Source organism: Salmo salar, chromosome ssa13 (genome assembly GCF_905237065.1).
Source record: "Salmo salar chromosome ssa13, Ssal_v3.1, whole genome shotgun sequence".
Taxonomy (NCBI): domain Eukaryota; kingdom Metazoa; phylum Chordata; class Actinopteri; order Salmoniformes; family Salmonidae; genus Salmo; species Salmo salar.
This window is the reverse complement of record NC_059454.1, coordinates 57932750-57957391: the sequence shown is the minus strand read 5'-3', so window position 1 is coordinate 57957391 and position 24642 is coordinate 57932750. Positions and strand designations below refer to the sequence as shown.

Genomic DNA, 24642 nt, shown 5'->3' with positions numbered 1-24642 from the left:
CAGGGTTGGTGAGAGAGACCACAGCCAGTGTTCCTCATGAGGAGCTGGTGGGGATGGGATTCGTGGTAATGAGCCTGTAAGTGAGCTACAGATGCACCATGGGACAGTCTTGAGAGAGAGAGAGAGAGAGAGAGAGAGAGAGAGAGAGAGAGAGAGAGAGAGAGAGAGAGAGAGAGAGAGAGAGAGAGAGAGAGAGAGAGAGAGAGAGAGAGAGAGAGAGAGAGAGAGAGAGAGAGGTTCCTAAATAGCTCCAGGGCAACAAGAAAGAGAAATGAGAGTTGAAGCTCTAAAAACAGAAGAGAAAAACACATTTAAAATTGATGAAAGCCACGGATGATTCCAGTGGCTGAAATCAGTTGGAAGTGCATTAGCTTCCCTCAGTTGCAGCACACGATGCAGCATATCTTTTTCAGCACACACTGAGAAAGAGTGCCACATTCACTGCAACCATTTTGTAATGTATCCTGAAAGCATAGCCATGGAAGCATCTTTGGAAGGATAGAATGGCCTTAATGTGGACAGCAGATAAAGACTACAACCTTCAATCATATGTGTTAAAAAAAAAAAAACTTGCACTTGGGAAAGTTGAGGTGCATTAAATCACCCCATTTAGCATGATGTAGCATTGTTGTTTTCTTCTCTGGACAGAAATCAACAAAGACTTGACTCAAGGTCAGTCGTTATTAGTGTCCAGTCACTATTTAGGATTGCACCGTACGATGTTACTGAATATTCATTGTCCACTTTACATTACAGTGGCCTTAAACCTAATAACCACTGGAGTGCTACAGAAGTACATAGTGTAACACATCACCTGTGCAACACATTTTAATATGGGATGAATTCAGTCATAGACCACCAGGTAGTAATGTCTAGAGCTTAATGGTCAACCCCCCTGTTCAGATGGCTACCCCAGAGAGGAGATAGTGTACAAGTGGAAGAGGAGCTCCGTGGAGGTGGGAGACATCCGCTCCTGGAGGCTCTACCAGTTCTCCTTTGTTGGCCTGAGGAACACCTCCGAGATCGTCAGGACCGTGTCAGGTAATGGTCTCGTTCTTTTTCCTCTATCTCTTTCACTCTCTGTCTCTCTCTCTCTCTCTCTCTGAGCTTCCCTGTTCTGAATGTGCTGTGGTTTACTCAAGGAGCCCCCCTTTCTGGCGCATGCAGCGTGCATGATATGTGCACCCTGGTGAATTAAAATACTCTGTGCCTAGTAACAGAGGAAAACACATGCATTATTTCAGGAGATGATCTTATCCAGAGCGACTCACGGTAGTGAGTGCACACATTTTCGTATTCTGTTTGTATTGGTCCCCCACACTCTACCTACTGAGCCACACAGGACATTTTGCATGCACACATTGTCTGTTGGTGCATTCCACTAGAAACAAAGCAGGAAATGAATTAACCTGAGGAAAATGGCTCCTCGGCAGCTAAAGTTTATCAGAGGCTGTTTTTAGTTGTTGAATGCTTATTATATGTGGTGGTGTGCTAAGAGGCTTGTATAGAAATGCGTGGATTGGTTGGGTAGTCACAGTGATATTCTTTGGTGTACAGCCTGACAGGGAGCTTCTCCTTTGGCCAACACAAAATGGCTGACAAGTTTCCTCTAAAAGGCCAAACCTAAATAGTGACAGTCATGAAGATATAATGCCATTTTAGCAGTTATTTCCCCTAAATGGCAGCTACAGAAGTGATAACCAGAGGAAACACAATCTGTTACAATTATCATATAATGTGGCAAGAGTCTTTTTGGCTTCTGGAGGGAGGGATGGAGTGCAAATTAAGAAAGATCTTAAAAAGATACTTCATTTATTTAGATGTTTCGCTTAAATGGATATTGATCACGCAGAATGGATCTATATTTCATCTGTTTAGGACTATCTCCCTAGCCTAAAGAAACAGACGTGATTGTATCCGACATGCTTTAGTAGAGCAATTAGGTCTTACATTTTCTTCAGATTACATCTCTGTATATTTAGAAGGCAATTGTTGTTGTACCGAAGGTACACATTTTGCTATGTTCTAAGACACTTCCGGTTAGTTTTCCATTTACTGCGAAGGGGACATAATGTACGATGCATTTATTATATTGACTCTTTTGGTTATTGATTTTAATACTGGTGTCATTACACATATGATTAGGCTACACTCGTAGAAACCTAAAAGGGTTCTTCTGCTGTCCCCATAGGATTACCTTTTGAATAACCCTTTTTGGCTCAAAAAGGGTTCTCCTGTGGGGACAGCCGAAGAACCCTTTTGGTACCATTTTTTTCTAAGAGGGTACAGATGTCAGATAGCCTATTCATTTTTCAAAAACTCCATGTCGTGGTCCTAACTAGTATTGTGAAAGATGAACAGAATGTCTTTGATGACAACAGATCCAACTCCTTTCGGCATATAGCCGTTATCAGGAGGTTGTGTTTGAGGTACTCTTTTAATAAGTAGCCTGTATATCATGTGAACTATTGCATGTATAGATAGTGAAAGGTAACCTGACCTGTTGAAAGTGTAAAGCGGTGTATGGAGAAGATAAACTGAATGGGCAGCCACAGTCATTCAGACCTGTCAGTGTATGCGTACAGTGTGACGAAACCTGGCACGCATCATTTTCGTAAAGATTAAAAACAAATAATAAATGACAAAGAAGCGCTCTATATCTACCATGCACAGCTGCTCCGACAGCTGTTGCCTTTTATATTCACATGCTAGCCTTAGATCCCCGGGATAATACTTTCTCTGAAGTCGGTGAACAAAACAGAGGTACGATACAATGTCTTGGAAAGTCACTCACTGTCTATACAACTGAGAGGGAATTACATTGATTGGAAATAGTGTACTATAATCAGACTGATTTTGCTTTCAAGCAATAGATGCTGTGTGGGGGAGGACTAAGTGGAAAGTATTTTTCTATTCTAATGACATATTGGTTAGATAAACAAAATAGGTGTTCTGTTACGTAACAAGGGAAAGTGAATGCCCCTGTTGTAATGGTGTAGTCCATTGTGGAGTTTGCCTCTGTTTAAGATTCTGGAACACACCATCTGGTGAAAATGTATTCAGAGGTAGCAGAGGAGGGATCATGCCCTTGCACTCTGTATTTTAACTACCGTTCCATTTGTGCTGATATGGGAAATGTTGACTACTGGTAGGGCATTAGGTATATTGTACATTCAGAGCACATAGCTGGAGTTTTATTTCAAGTTTGGCCATAAGCACATAAAGACATTAGAGTCACTTGATTAGCGTGATTTATTGAGTTCTGTACCGGTTGTAAAATAGGTCAGTTAGGGGGAGCACAAGGATACAGAGAAACAAGATGTTTGTTTCTTACTAAGGTTTGCTTTATAAGGAGGCTGTGTCTGCTTTGATTTGGTATTCATCCTCTGGCAATGTCAACAAACTTAGACCTTCACTATGTCACATCACATTAAGGCCCCTTGAGGGCCACCAGTCTACCTGCGGATCCCTACATCCTCCTCAGACAGTGTCCTGATCTAGCCCCATGCTGTTGCCCATTGCTGCTGACAACTAAGGAACTAGCTTTACATGGGCAAGCAGTCCGAGAGTGAGAAACAGACAACACACTAGAGGATTTGTCTGTAAGTCATTGCAGTGTCTGCCTCCATACTTGGGTAACCTTAATGCAAACTCAACCCTTTAGTCACCGGGCTAAGCCGGGGGTACGGAGCTGCTACACCCAGCTAAGCCGGGGGGGGGCTGGAAGATAAAGTTGTTTGAGAGCAAGTTGTGTCAGACCTTGTTGTTTTCTTCCATTTGATTAGTCCCTTGCCAAACACATTTCTGAGCATTTGCGTTGACCTATTTAGTCCCATTGGTCACAATAGTGAGAGAAAATGTTTTGTTGTACTTTACAGGCTCTAGAGAACTTAAAGTTGTACTTATCAACAAATAAGTCCTATACTATGCTTTATTAAGGTTACCACAATCAAAAAGTTGCACTTTCAGAGACTAATTTGGCACCACAAGTCACTATTCAACAGCTTAAAAAACACATACATTGTTGACATTTAAAAATATTTTCTTTGTAAATATAATGTTTAAAGGATCTAGTTTACATATGGGCCTTCATGTTCAATACATTGAATCCATGATGCTTGTGGGATATGAAAATATAATTGTTACCAATGGGAAAATACAGTGGCTCTAACTTATTATATACAGTATATTTAATCATAGCAGATTATTTATTTTTTGATGTTGGGTTACGGATATACTTGATCAAGATGATGTTACAGATGATTGTACCATTATCCATTAGCCTTTACATTTGTTTAAATCAGTGGTTTTGACTGTAAAATGCCATATTTTGTTATTTTTGAGGGGGAATTGGCCATGTATAGACCCATAAACTGAACTTGGGTAACAACTAAACACATATTTAATGTCAATAGGTTTGTTTAGTGTCTTTTGCACAATGTTAGATCTTGCTGAATAGCCACAGGTGTAAACCTGGTTCGTATGGGTTTTTGGGCTGAGATATGCAGATGTAGATCTGGTTTATATTAGTATTGGGACTCAGTCAAAGGTGTCGACCTGGTTGGTAGGAGTACTGGAGCTGAGGTGTAGGGGATAGACCTGGTATACACTTTATGAGTATTCAGGCTTCAGCACATTAAGGCCTGGCTAAGTTGACTAATTGAGTTCAAGCACAGGCGCAGACTTTGTAGGTAAGTAACTTGGAGCTGAAATACAGGTGTAGACCTGATTTGTATACATTTTGGTGCTGAAATGCAGGAGTACTCCTATTTTTATGACAATTGAGGCTGACATGTTTCAGTTGACCTGTTTTTTTGTATATTTTTTTATCAATATTGGGTTGGACATGCAAGTGTACACCTGGTCTGTAAGAATACTAGGGTAAACCTATTCTATATGAGTATGCCCATGGATTTACCTGGTTTATATGAGTAATGGGGTTTAGGGATACACAAGGCTCATACTGGTAAAGGGTCTGGATGGATGTCTATTGTCCATTTAAATGTCCATTCAAGTTTGCGGTAGGAAAAAAGTGAATGGGGTTGGGACATGTGTTATACCACTGTGCTATGAGTTTTCTATAAGATGATTAGCGTATACAGGTCGGAGGTCACAGGACTAAGATATGCAAATAACAGGATTAGGATGTGCAGCAAAAAGCTGAATATAGGTTACTGTTTGTGATTTGGGGAACACAGGCCTAAGGAAAGTGGGTAACAAGGCTGAGACAGGCAAGTAATAGGGATGAGGTGTATTGGCAAAGGAACTGGGGTCTATGAGTATCAAAAAGGACATGTAGGGCTAGTATATGGGTGTATCACATTCATTAGTCTCCTGCTTAGCACATTAACAGAATAAATGAATTGGAAAACCGTTGTTTAAACAGAGCCTGGGTTAGAGCTATACTCTCAACCGTAAAAAGAATCAATCGCATTCGGCATGTTTCAATTTCCATATTCCACATTCCCCCCCTCTATCTCTCTAAGATGAGTCATAGTATGGTTTTAAACAGAGTAGCTGATGGTTAATTTGTTATGTATTTGTGTGTGTGTTTTTTTGTGCGAGTGCTATTCTTAGAGTGACCTTTTAGATACTGTGGCGTGCAGCTCTGTTGTCTGTGTGCGTCAGTCTGTGTGATTTAGCTGGAGTCGAAAAAGCCTCGGGACACATCATCATCCTCCTCCGATTATGGAGCCCCACAGTTTGCAGATGAAATCTGGAGGCATTGTGGATGAAAGGAAGTGACCGGGTTGAGGGGTGAGGGACGAGGGACAAGCACAGCACACAGGGCATAACGCCGCCCGCCCGCCTGGTTAATGCGTCATTGTTCTCTCCGCTCTTTAGCCCTTCAGTCCTGCAATGGGGGCCGGCAAAGAAACAAACAAAACCCAAATACCAACACGGGATATTTACTGAGGCAATCCCCACTTAGGGTGAAGAGACAAACCTTGTGGAAATATAGTGACTGTGGTGGGGAGAGGTTTGGGAATCATCCCAGGGGCACCGTGGTAATGGTCTTGCACCTGGTTCGATAGAAGTAATCAAAAGCAGATTAAGGAGAGAAGGTGTCAGACTGTTAAAGAAGATGACCAAGAAGAAGTGAAAGCTCAAAGTTGCCCTTTCACAGGGCAGTGGAATGAATGAAGTAGAAATAAAAAACACATATTCCTGCCAACAGATATTTCCACTTGAAACACAAGTGCATAAACTATACTTACAGTACATCTACGCTATTTCAGGTTCTCCTTTCCAGATAAAAACAGTTACTCAGCGATGACAGTGATGTTCATAGCACATTTATCAAGTGCCTTTAATCTGGTCAAAAATCACATCAAATCAAATGTTATTGGTCACATACACATGGTTAGCAGATGTTAATGCGAGTGTAGCGAAATGCTTGTGCTTCTTGTTCCGACAGTGCAGTAATATCTAACAAGTAATCTAACAATTCCCCAACAACTACCTAGTACACACAAATGTAAAGGGGTGAATGAAAATATGTACATATAAGTACACTGCTCAAAAAAATAAAGGGAACACTAAAACAACACATCCTAGATCTGAATGAATGAAATAATCTTATTAAATACTTTTTTCTTTACATAGTTGAATGTGCTGACAACAAAATCACACAAAAATAATCAATGGAAATCCAATTTATCAACCCATGGAGGTCTGGATTTGGAGTCACACTCAAAATTAAAGTGGAAAACCACACTACAGGCTGATCCAACTTTGATGTAATGTCCTTAAAACAAGTCAAAATGAGGCTCAGTAGTGTGTGTGGCCTCCACGTGCCTGTATGACCTCCCTACAATGCCTGGGCATGCTCCTGATGATAGTCTGTGGTGCAACGTGGCGTTGGTGGATGGAGCGAGACATGATGTCCCAGATGTGCTCAATTGGATTCACGTCTGGGGAACGGGCGGGCCAGTCCATAGCATCAATGCCTTCCTCTTGCAGGAACTGCTGACACACTCCAGCCACATGAGGTCTAGCATTGTCTTGCATTAGGAGGAACCCAGAGCCAACCGCACCAGCATATGGTCTCACAAGGGGTCTGAGGATCTCATCTCGGTACCTAATGGCAGTCAGGCTACCTCTGACGAGCACATGGAGGGCTGTGCGGCCCCCCCAAAGAAATGCCACCCCACACCATGACTGACCCACCGCCAAACCGGTCATGCTGGAGGATGTTGCAGGCAGCAGAACGTTCTCCACGGCGTCTCCAGACTCTGTCACGTCTGTCACATGTGCTCAGTTTTAACCTGCTTTCATCTGTGAAGAGCACAGGGCGCCAGTGGCGAATTTGCCAATCTTGGTGTTCTCTGGCAAATGCCAAACGTCCTGCACGGTGTTGGGCTGTAAGCACAACCCCCACCTGTGGACGTCGGGCCCTCATACCACCCTCATGGAGTCTGTTTCTGACCGTTTGAGCAGACACATGCACATTTGTGGCCTGCTGGATGTCATTTTGCAGGGCTCTGGCAGTGCTCCTCCTGCTCCTCCTTGCACAAAGGCAGAGGTAGCGGTCCTCCTGCTGGGTTGTTGCCCTCCTACGGCCTCCTCCACATCTCCTGATGTACTGGCCTGTCTCCTGGTAGCGCCTCCATGCTCTGGACACTACGCTGACAGACACAGCAAACCTTCTTGCCACAGCTCACATTGATGTGCCATCCTGGATGAGCTGCACTACCTGAGCCACTTGTGTGGGTTGTAGACTCCGTCTCATGCTACCACTAGAGTGAAAGCACCGCCAGCATTCAAAAGTGACCAAAACATCAGCCAGGAAGCATAGGAACTGAGAAGTGGTCTGTGGTCACCACCTGCAGAACCTCTTTTATTGGGGGGTGTCTTGCTAATTGCCTATAATTTCCACCTGTTGTCTATTCCATTTGCACAACAGCATGTGACATTTATTGTCAATCAGTGTTGCTTCCTAAGTGGACAGTTTGATTTCACAGAAGTGTGATTGACTTGGAGTTACATTGTGTTGTTTAAGTGTTCCCTTAATTTTTTTGAGCAGTATATATGGATGAGCGATGGCTGAGCGGCATAGGCAAGGTGCAGTAGATGGTATAAAATACAGTATATACATGTGATATGAGTAATGTAAGATATGTAAACATTATTAAAGTGGCATTATTTAAAGTGGCTTTGTTTTTAGTGACTAGTGATCCATTTATTAAAGTGTCCAGTGATTGGATCTCAATGTAGGCAGCAGCCTCTCTGAGTTAGTGATTGCTGTTTAGCAGTCTGATGGCCTTGAGATGCAAGCTGTTTTTCAATCTCTCGGTCCCAGCTTTGATGCACCTGTACTGACCTCGCCTTCTGGATGATAGTGGTGGTTATTGTCCTTGATTATCTTTTTGGACTTCCTGTGACATCGGGTCCTGTAGGTGTCATGAAGGGCAGGTAGTTTGCCCCCAGTAATGCGTTGTGCAGACCGCACCACCCTCTGGAGATCCTTGCTTGTTGAGGGTGGTGCAGTTGCCGTACCAGGCCGTGATACAGCCCCGAGAAGATGCTCTCGATTGTGCATCTGTAAATGTTTGTCAGGGTTTTGGGTGACAAGCCACATTTCTTCAGCATCCTGTTGCGCCTTCTTCACCACACTGTCTGTGTGGGTGGACCATTTCAGTTTGTCTGTGATGTGTATGCCCAGGAACTTTCCACCTTCTCCACTGCTGTCCCTTCGATGTGGATAGGGGGGTGCTCCCTCTGCTGTTTCCTGAAGTCCATGATCATCTCCTTTGTTTGTTGACGTTGAGTGAGGTTGTTTTCCTGACACCACACTCCAATTGCCCTCACCTCCTCCCTGTAGGCTGTCTCGTCGTTGTTGGTGATCAGGCCCACTACTGTTGTGTCGTCTGCATACTTGATGATTGAGTTGGAGGCGTGCATGGCCACACAGTCATGGGTGAACAGGGAGTACAGGAGAGGACTGAGCACACACCCTTGTGGGGCCCCTTTGTTGAGGGTCAGTGAAGTTGAGATGTTGTTTCCTACCTTCACCACCTGGGGGCGGCCCATCAGAAAGTCCAGGACCCACGTACTTTTATGTTAAAAGGGTTAGGAAGGATACACACTGTATTCAGTGCATTGGAAAGTATTCAGACCCCTTCCCTTTTTCCACATTCTGTTACGTTACAGCCTTATTCTAAAATTGATTAAATTGTTTTTTCCCCCTCATCAATCTACACACAATACCCCATAATGACAAAGCAAAAACAGTTTTTTTTAAATGTTAGCAAAAACTGAAATATCACCATTTCATAAGTATTCAGAACCTTTACTCATTACTTTGTTGAAGCACCTTTAGCAGTGATTACAGCATTGAGTCTTCTTGGGTTTAAAGCTACAAGATTGACACACCTGTGTTTGGGGAGTTTTTAACATTCTTCTCTGCAGATCTTCTCAACGACTGTCAGGTTGGATGTGGAGCATCGCTGCACAGCTATTTTCAGGTCTCTCCAGAGATTTTCGATCCGGTTCACGCAAGGACATTCAGAGACTTGTCCCGAAGCCACTCATGCATTGTCTTGTCTGTGTGCTTAGGGTCGTTGTCCTGTTGGAAGGTGAACCTTCACCACAGTCTGAGGTCCTGAGCGCTTTGGAGCAGATTTTCATCAAGGGTCTCTTTGTACTTAGCTCTGTTATTCTTTCCCTCGATCCTGACTAGTCTCCCAGTCCCTGCCGCTGAAAAACATCACCACAGCATGATGCTGCAACCACCATGCTTCACCGTAGGGGTGGTGCCAGGTTTCCTCCAGACATGACGCTTGGCATTCAGGCCAAATATTTCAATCTTGGTTTCATCAGACCAGAGAATCTTGTTTCTCATGGTCTGAGAGTCCTTTAGGTGCCTTTTGGCAAACTCCAAGTGGGCTGTCGTGCCTTTTACTGAGGAGTGGCTTCCGTCAGGCCACTCTACCATAAAGGCATGATTGGTGGAATGCTGCAGACATGGTTGTCCTTCTGGAAGATTCTCCCATATCCACAGAGGAATTCTAGAGATTCTGGTCACTTCCCTGACCAAGGCCCTTCTCCCCTGATTGCTCAGTTTGGCCGTGCGCTAGGAAGAGTCATGGTGGTTCCAAACTTCTTCCATTTAAGAATGATGGAGGCCACTGTGTTCTTGGGGACCTTCAATGCTGTCTTGGAGCTCTACCGACAATTCCTTCGACCTCATGGCTTGGTTTTTGCTCTGACATGCACTGTCAACTGTGGGACCTTATATAGACAGGTGTGTGCCTTTCCAAATCATGTCCAATCAATTGAATTTACCACAGGTGCACTCCAATCAAGTTGTAGAATCTCTAGGATGATCAATGGAAACAGGATGCACCTGAGCTCAATTTCGAGTCTCATAGCGAAGGGTCTGAATACTTATGTAAATAAGATATTTATTTTAAAAATTTGTAATAAATTAGCAAAAAATTCTAAATGCCTTTTTTTCTTTGTCATCATGGGGCATGGTGTGTAGATTGCTGAGTAAATGTTTTATTTAACCCATTGTAGAATAAGGCTATAACGTAACAAAATGTGGAAAAAGTCAAGGGGTCTGAATGCTTTCCGAAAGCATTGTATGTATTTTTTAAAATTGATGTAGTTCTGTCCTTGAGCTGTTCTTGTCTATTAATGTTCTGTATTATGTCATGTTTCATGTTTTATGTGGACTCCAGGAAGAGTAGCTGCTGCTTTTGCAACAGCTAATGGGGATCCTAATAAAATACCATTACCAAACTCATATTCATTATATAAATAAGCATGTTTTATTTTGTCTGGCTTGCCATTCCAAATAAAGTGAAAAGGGGAAGAGTTCTGAATACTTTCCGAATGTACTGCATAATCAATTTACCAAGGCGGAACAGCTGTGCTAGAGCAGGTCTCTGAACCCCTGTCTTCCTCCTGGGTGATGCCAGTGATGAGAAGAGTAGAGACTGAGGCTGTGATTCAGACACAATCCTCTCTGCTGAGTAAAATACCTCCCTCTACATCCAGCCTGTGACAGTCCTATAATAAGCCTATAATTAACACCTGGACATTGATGCTCCTGATAAGCCAAAAAAGAGATTGAATTGGGAAAATAACCGCTTGTTTTCCTCACTATTGACTAACACCTGCATATTAGGAGCTTCTGTAGCGCCAGAGAGGGGGATATCGCAAAATAGAGAGAGTGAAACAGGGAGCGGGGGGGCTAGAGAGAAACAGACAAATTGAAATGTGAAATTCCAAACAGTTTTGACTTTCCACTGATTCTCTCCCTCATTTTCTAAAGTGTAACGGCAGCATCCTGCCTCGTCGCGAGTCAGAGAAATAAACTAGGACACAGGAATACATTGAGCAGAAATAAAATCATTTGTGAGTGTGGGACATTTTGAGGCTGCGTGACAGTTGTTTGTTGCTGGCGCGAGATGGAGGCTGCAAGGCGAGAGGGGTATAGTGTATAAACAGGCCAGGCTGTTAGGGAGCTGCTGGTTGGCCCGCTCCCCAGTGTCTTCTGGTGCAGCCAGCAAGGCAAGGCTGCCACGCTGCCACATCCTGGCATATCATTATCTTAGCTGGGAGAGCTGCACTGGGGACCGTCAGGGGGCTAGACTAGCCCAGCCAGCACACACTTTAATATCACTTCATGTAGCAAGGCTCATGCCACACCAACCTGAGAATACACCTCTCTAAGCCATCATTTGGCTGATTCAGAAGTGAATAATGAAAAAAATATAACACGGAACATGCAACAATTTCAACGATTTTACTGAAATAAATTCATTAGGCCATAATGACCGGGGAGGGGAGCAGCCATGGGCAGCCAGGCCATGAGTCTTTTCCTACAAAAGGACAGAAATGCTCCTCAGTTTCATCAGCTGTCCAGGTGGCTGGTCTCAGACAATTCCGCAGGTGAAGAAGCCAGATGTGGAGGTCTTGGGCAGGCGTGGTTACACGTGGTCTGCGTTGTGAGGCCGGTTGGACGTACTGACAAATTCTCTGAAACGACGTTGGAAGCGGCTTATGGAAGAGAAATGAACATTAAATTATCTGGCAACAGCTCTGATGGACATTCCAGCAGTCAGCATGGCATTTGCACGCTCCCTCAAAACTTGAGACATCTGTGGCATTGTGTTGTGTGACAAAACTGCACATTTTAGAGTGTCCTTTTATTGTCCCCAGCACAAGGTTTACCTGTGTAATGATCATGTTGTTTAATCAGCTTCTTGATATACCACACTTATCAGATGTTTGGATTATCTTGGCAATGAAAAATGCTCACCAACAGGCACAAAATATGAGAAAAATTTAATATTTCTGGAATATTTTGTTTCAGTTCATGAAACATGGGTCCAACACTGTACATGTTGCGTTAATATTTTTGTTCAGTATATTTGTCAACTAAATGTCACTTCACGGTTGCTTTCAAAAATAAAAACTGTCAATATTCATACTATTACCTGTGCAAATCACCTTTTCTCCTGGACTTTACTATTGGGAAAAGTGTGAAACGATGTCACAAAAGAATGGGGGTGTCATCAGAAATCGTAGATATAAAAGTTTGATAACACTTTATTTGAAGCATCATAACATGTTATAACAGTCATAACCATGTCGTAATATGTCACAACAGCTGACATAACTTGTCATAATCAATCCTAATATTGTCATAACACTGTCATGACAAATACATTTAGACCTGTTGTGGCAAATATTGTGTTATTTTTTGGCTACCCCACAAGGCAAGTCATTCTATTACACCATAGCTTACATGTAAACAGTATGTTTGTTATATAACATTTCCTGAATTGGCAATAATTGTCTTGACAGTGTCATAATGTGTATTTACTTAGTCCAATTAAAGTGACACAGGGTGGTCATAATGCTTCTTAACAGTGTCATAAAGTGTATTTACTTAGTCCATTTAAAGTGACACAGGGTGGTCATACTGCTTCTTAACAGAGTCATAAAGTGTATTTACTTAGTCCAAGTAAAGTGACACAGGGTGGTCATAATGCTTCAGGACAGTGTCATAAAGTGTATTTACTTAGTTCAAGTAAAGTCACATATGAAGGTCATAATGCTTCATGACAGTGGCATAAAGTGTATTTAGCTAGTCCAGGTAATGTTGCACAATATGGTTATGGTCATAACACTTTAATGCCTATCTATAGCACAGCCCTGAATCGACACTAACATAAATTGACATAATGTTAACAGCATGACTATTAAACAGGTGTTAAAAACCTCTCTGGGACATCTGGGACGCTAGCTATCAACAGCCAGTGAAATAGCAGGGCGGCAAATTCAAAACAACAAAAATCTCATAATTCAAATTTCTCAAACATACAAGTATTATACACCATTTTAAAGATAAGATTCTCCTTAATCCAACCACAGTGTCCGATTTCAAAAAGGCTTTATGGCGAAAGCATAAAATTAGATTATGTTAGGACAGCGCCGAGACAAGAAAAACCACACAGCCATTTTCCAAGCAAGGAGAGGCGTCACAAAAAACAGAAATACAGCTAAAATTAATCACTAACCTTTGATGATCTTCATCAGATGACACTCCCAGGACTCAAGGTTACCAAATACATGTATTTTTTGCTTGATAAAGTTCATATTTAAATAAAAAAAGAAACATTTTACATTTGCGCGTGATGTTCAGAAAATGTATTCCCACCAAAACCCTCCGGTGAATGAGCACATCAATTTACAAAAATACTCATCATAAACGTTGATAAAATTTACAACAGTTATTGAAAGAATTATAGATACACTTTTCCTTAATGCAACCGCTGTGTCAGATTTTAAAATAGCTTTATGGCGAAAGCACATTTTTCAATATTCTGAGTACAGAGCTCAGCCATCAAAGCAAGCTATACAGTTACCCGCCATGTTCTGGAGTCAACTAAACTCAGAATTAGTATTATAAATCTTCCCTTACCTTTGCTGATCTTCGTCGGAATGCACTCCCAGGACTCCCACTTTCACAAGAAATGTTATTTTTGTTCAAAATACTCCATATTTATGTCCAAATACCTCCATTTTGTTTGCGCGTTCAGATCACTAATCCAAAGGCATAACGCGAGAGCGCAAAACCAGAGACGAAAAGTCAAAAAGTTCCATTACCGTTCGTAGAAACATGTCAAACGATGTTTACAATCAATCCTTAGGGTCTTTTTAACATAAAACTTCGATAATATTCCAACCGGACAATAGCGTATTCATTACCGTCGGAAAAATAAGGAGTACAGTGTACCCGCGCAGTAAACAACTCACTGGTCCCAGGCAGTCCACTGATTTGACTGAGCTCCTATTCTCTGCCCAGTAACAGTAGACGCATGAAACAAGTTTCTAAAGGCTGTTGACAGCCAATGGAAGCCTTGGGAAGTGCAAAATGACCCCACAGACACTGTAGTTTTGATAGGGATTAGATAGAAAAACTATAGGTCACTGCCTGGTTGGATTTTTTCTCAGGTTTTTGCCTGCCATATGAGTTCTGTTATACTCACAGACATCATTCAAACAGTTTTAGAAACTTCAGAGTATTTTTTATCCAAATCTACTAATAATATGCATATTCTACCTTCTGGGCCCGAGAAGCAGGCAGTTTAATTTGGTCATGCCTTTCATCCGGACGTCAAAATACTGCCCCCTATCCTAGAGAAGTTAAAGTTACAGCATAAAAATAAAATATGTAATGGGTTCAGTTAAATAACATAATGTTTACAAATGGCAATTGTTTCCCTGTGTAAACTTTATTCAAAACTAAAATCTATGTTTTAAGTGAGAATAGGCATTGGTCTAAAGTGGAAAAAGAAAGGAAATTCACATGAGCACCACAATGCCTATTCCACCCATGCTCTGCCAAGGTTTTCCAGCACACAGCTTTGACCTACTACAGTAGCTAGTTGCAAAGTAGCTAAAAAATAGAAAGTAGTTGCAATTAGCTAAAAGGATAAAGTTTTCCATAATGAGATTGGAAAACTCAACCTTTGGGTTACTAGACATTCGTGTTATATGCCCATCCTTTCTCCCAACCAACCACCCTTGTTTTTGCCTTAAGTAGCCTTCTGTCTTAAGTAACCATACCAAAGGTAATATATCTACTAATTTCAGTGTCCCGGATTTACATTTACTATGTTACGTCTAGTCTATGGGATCAGGCTGCAACACAGCATGTTGCACATGCAGTGATTTTGATGTTGTTGTTTTACACTGGTCCGTTGTGTGCAGGCCCCTGACTACTTTTTACTTGTGCATGGTGACTTGAAAACTGAACAGTAACTTGACACTGTGTTGATCAGTCAGCACACATTTGGATTATAAGAATGACAAGACAGCAGGAGAAAGAGCTTATGTCGGAGCTGGAATTTATTCTACACGTTTGAAATAGTGATGCTGTCAGTCAAGTCTGCACAACTGAGGTCCTGTTTACATGTGCATTTGGGGTTCAGCCATTTACTATGCGGTTCATAACTAGCTTAATGTTTCTTAACAAAACTATTTGTTTTCTCAACTATGGTTTGAGTGGTCTTGGTTGTTCTTCGAGGAAATGTAGCATAGCTAACTGCAGTGTTTGACCTGTCTGAAATCTGGCTACCTCATTTTACCGTGCTTAGCTTGGTCTGTGCAATGCAAATGAACGTGAGTATCATGGCAGCTTCCCAAAGTTTGGTGGTTTTAAACTTAACGCTTTGTGTAAGAAAGTATAATCTATTGTGGTGCATACACTGGCTAGACACATTAGCTAATGTTCCAATCCTATATTGGCTAAGGTTACTTAGCTAGCTAAAGTTAATTGGCTATCATAGCAGCCAATGACATTCACTAGTTTATTTGTACATATTTGTTTGTGCTCCGATTACACACAAATGTCTAGATCAGCAGTTTACACAACTTCAGCCTTATTTGAAAAACCTTACTCTGAACAATATAGCTAGATAGCTTTTCTCACTTGTTGGTTAGCTACCTAGCCAATGTTAGCTCTCATCTGACTGGTATAACGTTCCATTAGCTAGCTAGCTAGCTACCTAGCTAATCAAAACAAAAACATTCATTGGCTAGTTACCTTTATTTGCCTGTGTGTTAGCTAGCAAGCTTTCAACTGACTACTGTTAGCTAGGTACATAAGCTAGATGCTAGGCTTTGTATAATCAAGCTAACGTTAGCTACGTAACATTAGCTACCTAGTTAATCAAAATATCTGTTTGCCTTTATTGGTTAACCTAAGCTTGAATACCACCATATAGCTAGCTATAAACAGTAGCCTAGGTTTGTTCGCATACACTTCTTATGACTGGCAGTGGCAGCATTGTGCAAGCAGCTGTGTTGTTGCCGAGCAACCAACCCTGTGTTAGAACTCTGAGTTTCGGCTAAAAGAGATGTTAGCATTTTCAGAAATGCTACAAAAAGGTAGCATATAGTTGGTTCTTCACGGACAGAAATGAGCATGTGAGAGCAATAAATTATACATTTAATAAAAATGTTGCAACTACAAACTTTGTAATTTTTTTTGTCCAATGGTCACTTTATGGATGCTATAGTCTCGTTTTAATCGGATGTCTAGAATTTGAGCTAGGTAAGCGCAAGAAATTCTCTTAAAAATCAATTCCCAATGACCCTGTTAACAGATACGGTATGTGGTTCTTGGTAACGGCTGAGCGGCTCATGACGAGTGTGTTGTGTACCTCCAATCAAGTTGATTAGGATTTTTCATCGAGATTGGTGTCATATGGGCTTAGATATGGTGAAAGGAAGATTTTAATTTAACACTGAGCTTCATCCAATCCCTATAATTGACGCGACTATCGTTGCATGTTTAATTTTTCCATGTGGCTTGTCTAAAAGAGAACAGAATAATGTATCAAAAAACTAAACGTTGTTGTGTCACAAGCGTCGTATTGAGGAGACCAAGGCGCAGCGTGTTGAGTGCTCATCTTTTACTTTTAATGAAAGCACTTCACAAAGAAAAACAAACGACAGCCAAACAATTCTGTCAGGTATACTAACAAACTAAACAGAAAGCAACCACCCACAAAACCCAAAGGAAAACAGGCTGCCTAAGTATGGCTTCCAATCAGAGACAACGAAAGACACCTGCCTCTGATTGGAAACCATACTCGGCCAAACATGGAAAACGAAACATAGAAATAGAAAACTAGAACAGATTTCCCTAGAACCAAAAACCCCCAAAACACACAAAACAACCCCCCTGCCACGCCCGGACCATTCTACCATGGCAAACGACCCTTTTCACTGGTCAGGACGTGACATGTTGAATGAATGAAAGCATCAAACCCAGTCACAAAATAACTATACTGTTTCAGAAAGAGTGTTCAAGACCTTGGCTCCTTGGATGCAGATCTCCAAATGCTCTGGATGTTGGTCCCTCATCCATTTGTTGACCCCAAAGACCTTCAGCTCATATTGATAAAGGTTCTCTTGGATCATATAGTCTTCAGCATCCTGATTAGTTAAAAAAACTAAGTAAATTCACATAGACAAAGCTACTAGATCCATGATATCTCAGACCAAGACAACAAAGAATAATGATCAATCATTACATTGATTATTGAACTATTGTAATTTGACTGTAATTCTATGTGAGTGGGCTGGAACAGGCCTTCTATCGTTGAGGTCACTCACAGGAGGTTAGATTCAAAGTTTGTTTCTAGCATTCTCCCTCAAGGTCTTCACCTCCACCCCTGGATGCAGACGCAACTAGCTACTTTCTCGAAGAAATAGCTAGCTAAGTAAAGAACAGAAATTAGAATAATGCAGTGTTACCGCTAAAGAAATATACACTGACAGCTAAGACTAGATACCAATAGCAAACACATGCACACATTCTCAAATACAATGTCTTCATGACATATTACAATAGTAATTAGATCTCAACTATTAATTTAGCTGGCTAGCTAGTGTTTGTTAATCACTAAAGATGGTGGTGTGCAATACCACTAGCTAGCTAAATATACACCCATGCATTGTATAGGCAACAATTAACAATTAACTGTATTTATACAGTAATAATTGTACAATCAAATTGTAAAAGACACCTATGTATTAAATGTATCAAAAACCCATGGACAGCTAACAACAACATAAGCTAGGGCGAAATGGTAGCTAGGCTAGCTAGCTAACCTTAGCAGTAAGATAAACATTTCATGAAAAGTAACATTCTAAAATAGATATCATTAGCGTGGTTCATATATACACATGTAAATACACGTAATATGAGCCATCATTTGTTGACTTAGCTAGCTAGCTTGGCTACACAAGTCCAACAAGTTTTTCACTCTGTCAAACACCAAATATAGACTTCGAAATGACATGAAAACTCATCACAGTTAGATAAACAAGCTATCTCTTTCCATGTGTGTGTGTGTGTGTGTGTGTGTGTGTCTCAGTCACCAGATCTCAACCCAATTGAACACTTACGGAAGATTCTGGAGCAGCACCTGAGACAGTGTTTTCCACCACCATCAACAAAATCTCAAATTCCGGAATTCCTCATGGACGAATGGTGTCGCATCCCTCCAAAAGAGTTCCAGACACTTGTAGAATCTATGCTAAGGCGCATTCTGGCGGCTCTGGCAGTTCGTGGTGGCCCAATGCCCTATTAAGACACTTTATGTTGGTGTTTCCTATATTTTGGCAGTTACCTGAATATATTGTAGCGGTCCTCACTATATGGGCCACGTTGCAATTCCCACCAAGTGGGTTAACCATATTGGTGCGATGCATAGGAATGTTTGCCCATCAAGCCAGTGACCAGGGATCACTTCCCTGCCCCGTCGTTCGCTACACTGGTGTCAGAAGTGGGATGGCGGTCATGAGGCATCGGAACGCATGGCCCAGACATGTAAGGGGGCTCAGCAGTCAAAGGAAGGGGACTTGCTTTCCCGTTCGAAAGGGGCAGGTTAGCGATCCTCGCTATATGAGCCATGTTGCATTTTCCACCAAGTGGGTTAACCCTATTGGTTCAATGCGTAAGGTGTTAGCCTTTCACACCAGCGACTCGGGGTTCAACACCATAGTGCCCACAAAGCTCATCACTAAGCTAAGGACCCTGGGACTAAACACCTCCCTCTGCAACTTGATCCTGGACTTCCTGACGGGCCGCCCCCAGGTGGTAAGGGTATGCAACAACACATCTGCCATGCTGATCCTCAACACTGGGGCCTCGCAGGGGTGTGTGCTTAGTACTCCCTGTCCCCTCCTGTACTCCCTGTTCACCCACGACTGCGTGGTCAAGCATGACTCCAAAACCATCATTAAGTTTGCTGATGACACAACAGTGGTAGGCCTGATCACTGACAAAGATGAGACCGCCTATAGGGAGGAGGTCAGAGACCTGGCAGTGTGGTGCCAGGACAACAACTTCTTCCTCATTGTGAGCAAGACAAAGGAGCTGATTGTGGACTACAGGAAAAGGTGGGCCGAACAGGCCCCCATTAACATCGACCGGGCTGTAGCGGAACTATCATGGTCCAAACACACCAAGACAGTCGTGAAGAGGGCACGACAACATATTTTCCCCCTCAGGAGACTGAAAAGCTTTGGCATGGGTTCCCCTCAAAGATTTCTACATCTGCACCATCGAGAGCATCCTGACCAGTTGCATCACCGCCTGGTAAGGCAACTGCTCGGCCTCCGACCGTGTCAACATCCTGGCAGAGGCAACCAGGTTTTGGGCTAAAATGTCCCGGTACTTGATAAAGTTCATGATGCCATCGCATTGACCTTAACAATGCCATCGCATTGACCTTAACAAGTGGAAGCAAAATAGCCCCATAACATCAAAGATCCACCACCAACTTTTACAAAAGATATGAGGTACTTTTCTGCAAATGCTTCTGGTTTTCAATGCCCAACCCACCACTGGCTCTATTTTCATGTCATCTGACCATAAACCGGTTCCAATCCAAGTGCCTGTCAGAGTCTAGGTGATGTGGGTAAGGCAGAGTCAGGCACAGGACACAGAGATGAGTACTAATAGTAACTTTACTCAAAATCAATCCTCCAACAAGGAGAACGAAAATCCAGAATCACATAAACGAGACAATTGACAACAAAAACAAAACCATGATGACTCCAGAGGGTTAAATAGGGAAATAATTACAACGTAATGGGAACCATGTGTGAATAATACAGACAAAACAAATGGAAAAAGAAATGTAGACCAGTGGAGGCTAGAAAGCCGGTGACGTCGACCGCCGAACGAACAAGGAGAGGCACCAACTTCGGCAGATGTTGTGACAGTATCCCCCCCCCCCTTGACGCGCGGCTCCAGCAGTGCACCGACACCGGCCTCGGGGACAAACTGGAGAACGAGACGCAGGACGATCCGGGTGGAAACGGTGAAATTCCTGCAGTAAGGAAGGGTCCAGGATGTCCTCCACCGGCACCCAGCATCTCTCCTCCGGACCGTACCCCTCCCACTCCACGAGGTACTGAAGACCCGATGCCTTGAGTCCATAATGGCTCGCACAGTATACGCCGAGGCCCCCTCGATGTCCAGAGAGGGTGGAGGAACCTCCCGTGCCTCAGACTGCTGGAGCGGACCAGCCACCACCGGAACGAGGGGTTAATACGGTAATCAGGAGGGAGCTGTAACCTATAACAAACCTCGTTCAGTTTCCTCAGGACTTTAAATGGCACCACAAACCGCAGACCCAGCTTCCGGCAGGGCAGGCGGAGGGGTAGGTTTCTGGTCGAGAGCCAGACCCGATCCCCCGGTGCATACACCGGGGCCTCACTGCGGTGGCGGTCGGCGCTCGCCTTCTGCCGCCTGATGGCCCGTTGCAGGCGCACATGGGCAGCATCCCATGTTTCTTCCGAGAGCCGAAACCATTCGTCCACCGCAGGTGATTCAGTCTGGTTCTGATGGAACGGTGCCAGGACCGGCTGATAACCAAATACACATTGAAAAGGAGATAGGTTAGTGGAGGAGTGGCAAAGGAAGTTTTGGGCCATCTCTGTCCAGCTGATGAAAGCCGGCCACTCCGCCGTCCGGTCCTGGCAATTGGACTGCAGAAACCTACCCACATCCTGGTTAACTCTCTCCACCTGCCCGTTACTCTCGGGGTGAAAACCTGAGGTGAGGCTGACCGAGACCCCCAGGCGTTCCATAAACGCCCTCCAGACCCTAGACGTGAACTGGGGACCCCGATCAGAAACTTTAAATCCTCAGGCACCCCGTAGTGCCAGAAGACGTGCCCTGACACCCAGCAGCCGTTCCATCGTATACCCTCGGGAGCGCAAGCCGAATCCCACTGGATCCAGGTGAAGGAGGGGTGGACAGCGATGTGGGTTGTTGTGGGAGCTGGGGGGATGATGATGGGGTTGCTGGAAAAACCCCTCTCTTCCATCGCTCCATTGTTTGCAGCACGCGATCCATGGCTGTGCCGAGACTTTGCAACATAGTCGTGTTCTGCTGGACGCGCTCCTCCATAGGTAGAGGAGGGCTGTGTTCACCTGCTGATTCCATTTGAAGGTGCGTGTTTCTTTCAAAGTCGAAAATCCAGAGTCACAAAAATCCAGAATCACGTAAATGAGACAACTGACAACAATAAACACGCACAAAACCACGATGGCTCCAGAGGGTTAAATATGGAAATAATTAAAACGTAATGAGAACCAGGTGTGAACAATACAGACAAAACAAATGGAAAAAGAAATGTAGATCGGTGGAGGCTAGAAAGCCGGTGACGTCGACCGCCGAACGCCGCCCCGAACAAGGAGAGGCACCAACTTCGGCGGAAGTTGTGACAGTGCCAATGCCATTTATCATATACCAAGCAGTGCTATGGTATGTATTATTTATTTATACAGTCTTTTTTGCTCAAGGTTGGCAATAATATTTGACCTAACTGTATACACAGTGCATCCCCCATATGTCAGTCATACGTCACACATGTTGTCCTGCCCCTGCATTCATTCCAGTCATGAGCAACAGAGCATTGAGGTAAGCACATGTATGACATCAATGTGTGTGACATGGTAATAAAATGGCCAATTTCAGAAAATGTTATATAACATTTTATTTTACAAGTAGGCTATGCTGGAATAGTGTGGTTTTCGTAGTTTGTTAGGTTTTGTTGGTTTTGATGTAGGTGTCAGAACCAGCCATAAAATGTTGCAATATATGTCAGAACAGGTCTAAATATGTGTCATGACAGTCTTATGACAATGTTAAGACAGGTTATGAAAAGTTTTCAACTTTTCATAACATGTTATCACAGTGTTATAAGGTGTTATGACGCTAATCTTCAAATAAAGTGTTACCAAAAGTTTTGACCCATGTGTTTATCAAAGATGATATATTGATGGGGATTAAGCGCACTGACAAGGCAACTACATGACAAGAGAGAAGAGAAAATGGTCTGCTTACAGTGAATGTTCCCCTTTGTGGGATAGAACATTTTTGATGTTTGATTAGATGTAATGTCGCCACTCAGAAAAGAAAGCCGATATGAAAAATCCACATACACTATATAATTAAAAGTATGTGAACACCCCTTCAAATTAGTAGATTCAGCTATTTCAGCCACACCCGTTGCTGACAGCCAAATCGAGCACACAACTATGCACTCTCCATAGACAAACATTGGCAGTAGAATGGCCTTAAAGAAGAGCTCAGTGATTTTCAACGTGGCACTGTCATAGGATGCCACCTTTCCAACAAGTCTGTTCGTCAAATTTCTGCCCCTCTAGAGCTGCCACGGTCAACTGTAAGTGCTGTTATTGTGAAGTGGAAATGTGCAACAACGGCTCAGCCTCGAAGTGGTAGGCCACACAAGCTCACAGAACGGGACCGTTGAGTGCTGAAGTGTGTAGCGCATAAAATTAATCTGTCCTCGGTTGCAACACTCACTACCGAGTTCCTAACTGCCTCTAGAAGCAACTTCAGCACAATAACTGTTCTTCAGGAGCTTCATGAAATGGGTTTCCATGGCCAAGCAGCCGCACACAAGCCTAAAATCAATAAATCACGCTTCACTATCTGGCAGTCCAACAGATTAATCTGCGTTTGGTGGATGCCAGGAGAACGCTACCTGCCCCAATTCATAGTGCCACGTGTAAAGTTTGGTGGAGGAGGAATATTGGTCTGGGGCTGTTTTCCATAGTTTGGGCTAGGCCCCTTAGTTTCAGTGAAGGGAAATCTGAATGCTACAGCATACAATAATATTCTAGACTATTCTGTGCTTCCAACATTGAGGGAAGTCCATTTCTTGTTTCAGCATGACAATGCCCCTGTGCACAAAGCGAGGCCCGTACAGAAATCGTTTGTTGAGATCGGCAAACAAAGTCTATGAGAGCTCAGTAAATTGCCATCATGTTCCCGAGGGGAGGAGTCCAGGGCTCCCTTTTGGCTCTAGCAGGGACATCATGCACCCATTGTTTTAGAGGGGCACGAAGTACGTGAGGATGGAGGGGAGGGGGTGGGGGGGCGGTGTCAGGCCCCCATCCAGAGCAGGGGATTTTAGCATTTTTCAAACACCTGAAACAGCTTTTTTCTTGCAATCTAGAACCATAATCATTATGCCCTTTTCCATGTAAAAAAAATGTATCTTTTTCCGCAAAGTTTGTCTAAGCTTATCTCTTTGCCTGTCTAAGCTTATCTCTTTGCCTGTTTAATTGTAATTTTTATTAATGTTGCATGTTGATTCTTTAAGAACTTTTAATCTTTAGAAGTTTAGTAGAATTACCACACTGGTATATAGTATCATAACCGAATAATTAAATACATTTTAGTCAATAATTATGTATATATTTATTGTAATTTGAGTTTTGAAAATAACAATCTAAATGTATTCAAATCTCTGTCTATGGATTGTATTCACAGTCTATGAATTTCCATACAATAAAATTGCTAGGTGGCTAGTATTACAGAGAAAAAACAAAACATGTTTGTTTTATTTATTCATCAAGGAATCAATAGGCTTCATAACTTGATCAAATGAATTTACGAACATACCTCTTGCCCATCACCGGCAGCTAAAATCAAATCCAACGCTGTGAGTGTCACTCTATTCTCTCTCTCCTCCTCCACTGACGATACTGCAGGCACTAGAGTATCTAGCGTCCGGTATCTTTGTTCCGTGCACCTACAAATGGACTACTTACTTGGGAGAATGAATTATGATAAAGTGTGTGCTTAAAAATGAAGTTTAGTCAAAACATCTAAAAAATGTAGAACAGGACAAATCTGAGGGGGCACGTGCCTTAGTAACCCCTATGGACATGACACAGGAGTCTATGGCTCCCTACTCACTCTAGCCCTAATAGCTCTCCAAGCTAATAAACAAGGAAATTATGAGGTGAGAGGAGACTTGCTGGTCTCACTTTAACTTGTGGCTCGCTGATTAGTTTTTGACATACGTTTTATTGTTTACTACAAAAGAAAGTGTGCTCCATAGTACTATAATATAGTATGTAATCTCTTCATGGAAATCTGAGCAACCAACTCAGATCATATTTCTGAGACTATACATTAGATGTCAGATCACTTAGACTGCAGGCAATGAGAGGATTACCTTTCTCTAAGATAGTGGTAGCTGGTACATTCAACATGAATCTCTGTGATATAATTCCACTATTACAGCTGAGCTGTCGTGTAAGCTATTTTGCACCTTTCCC

General features: G+C 42.7%; 1 protein-coding gene across 4 annotated transcripts in view; it reads left to right on the top strand.

Moving 5' to 3' along the window:
- gabrg2 (gamma-aminobutyric acid type A receptor subunit gamma2) overlaps window positions 1–24642 on the top strand; it is a 68707-nt gene that overhangs the window by 26127 nt on the left and 17938 nt on the right. For all 4 annotated transcript variants that reach the window (XM_045693401.1, XM_014136810.2, XM_014136812.2 and 1 more), the window contains exon 6: window positions 904–1041. In XM_045693401.1, the coding sequence (XP_045549357.1) occupies window positions 904–1041 (138 nt within the window). The remainder of the gene's footprint in view (window positions 1–903; window positions 1042–24642) is intronic.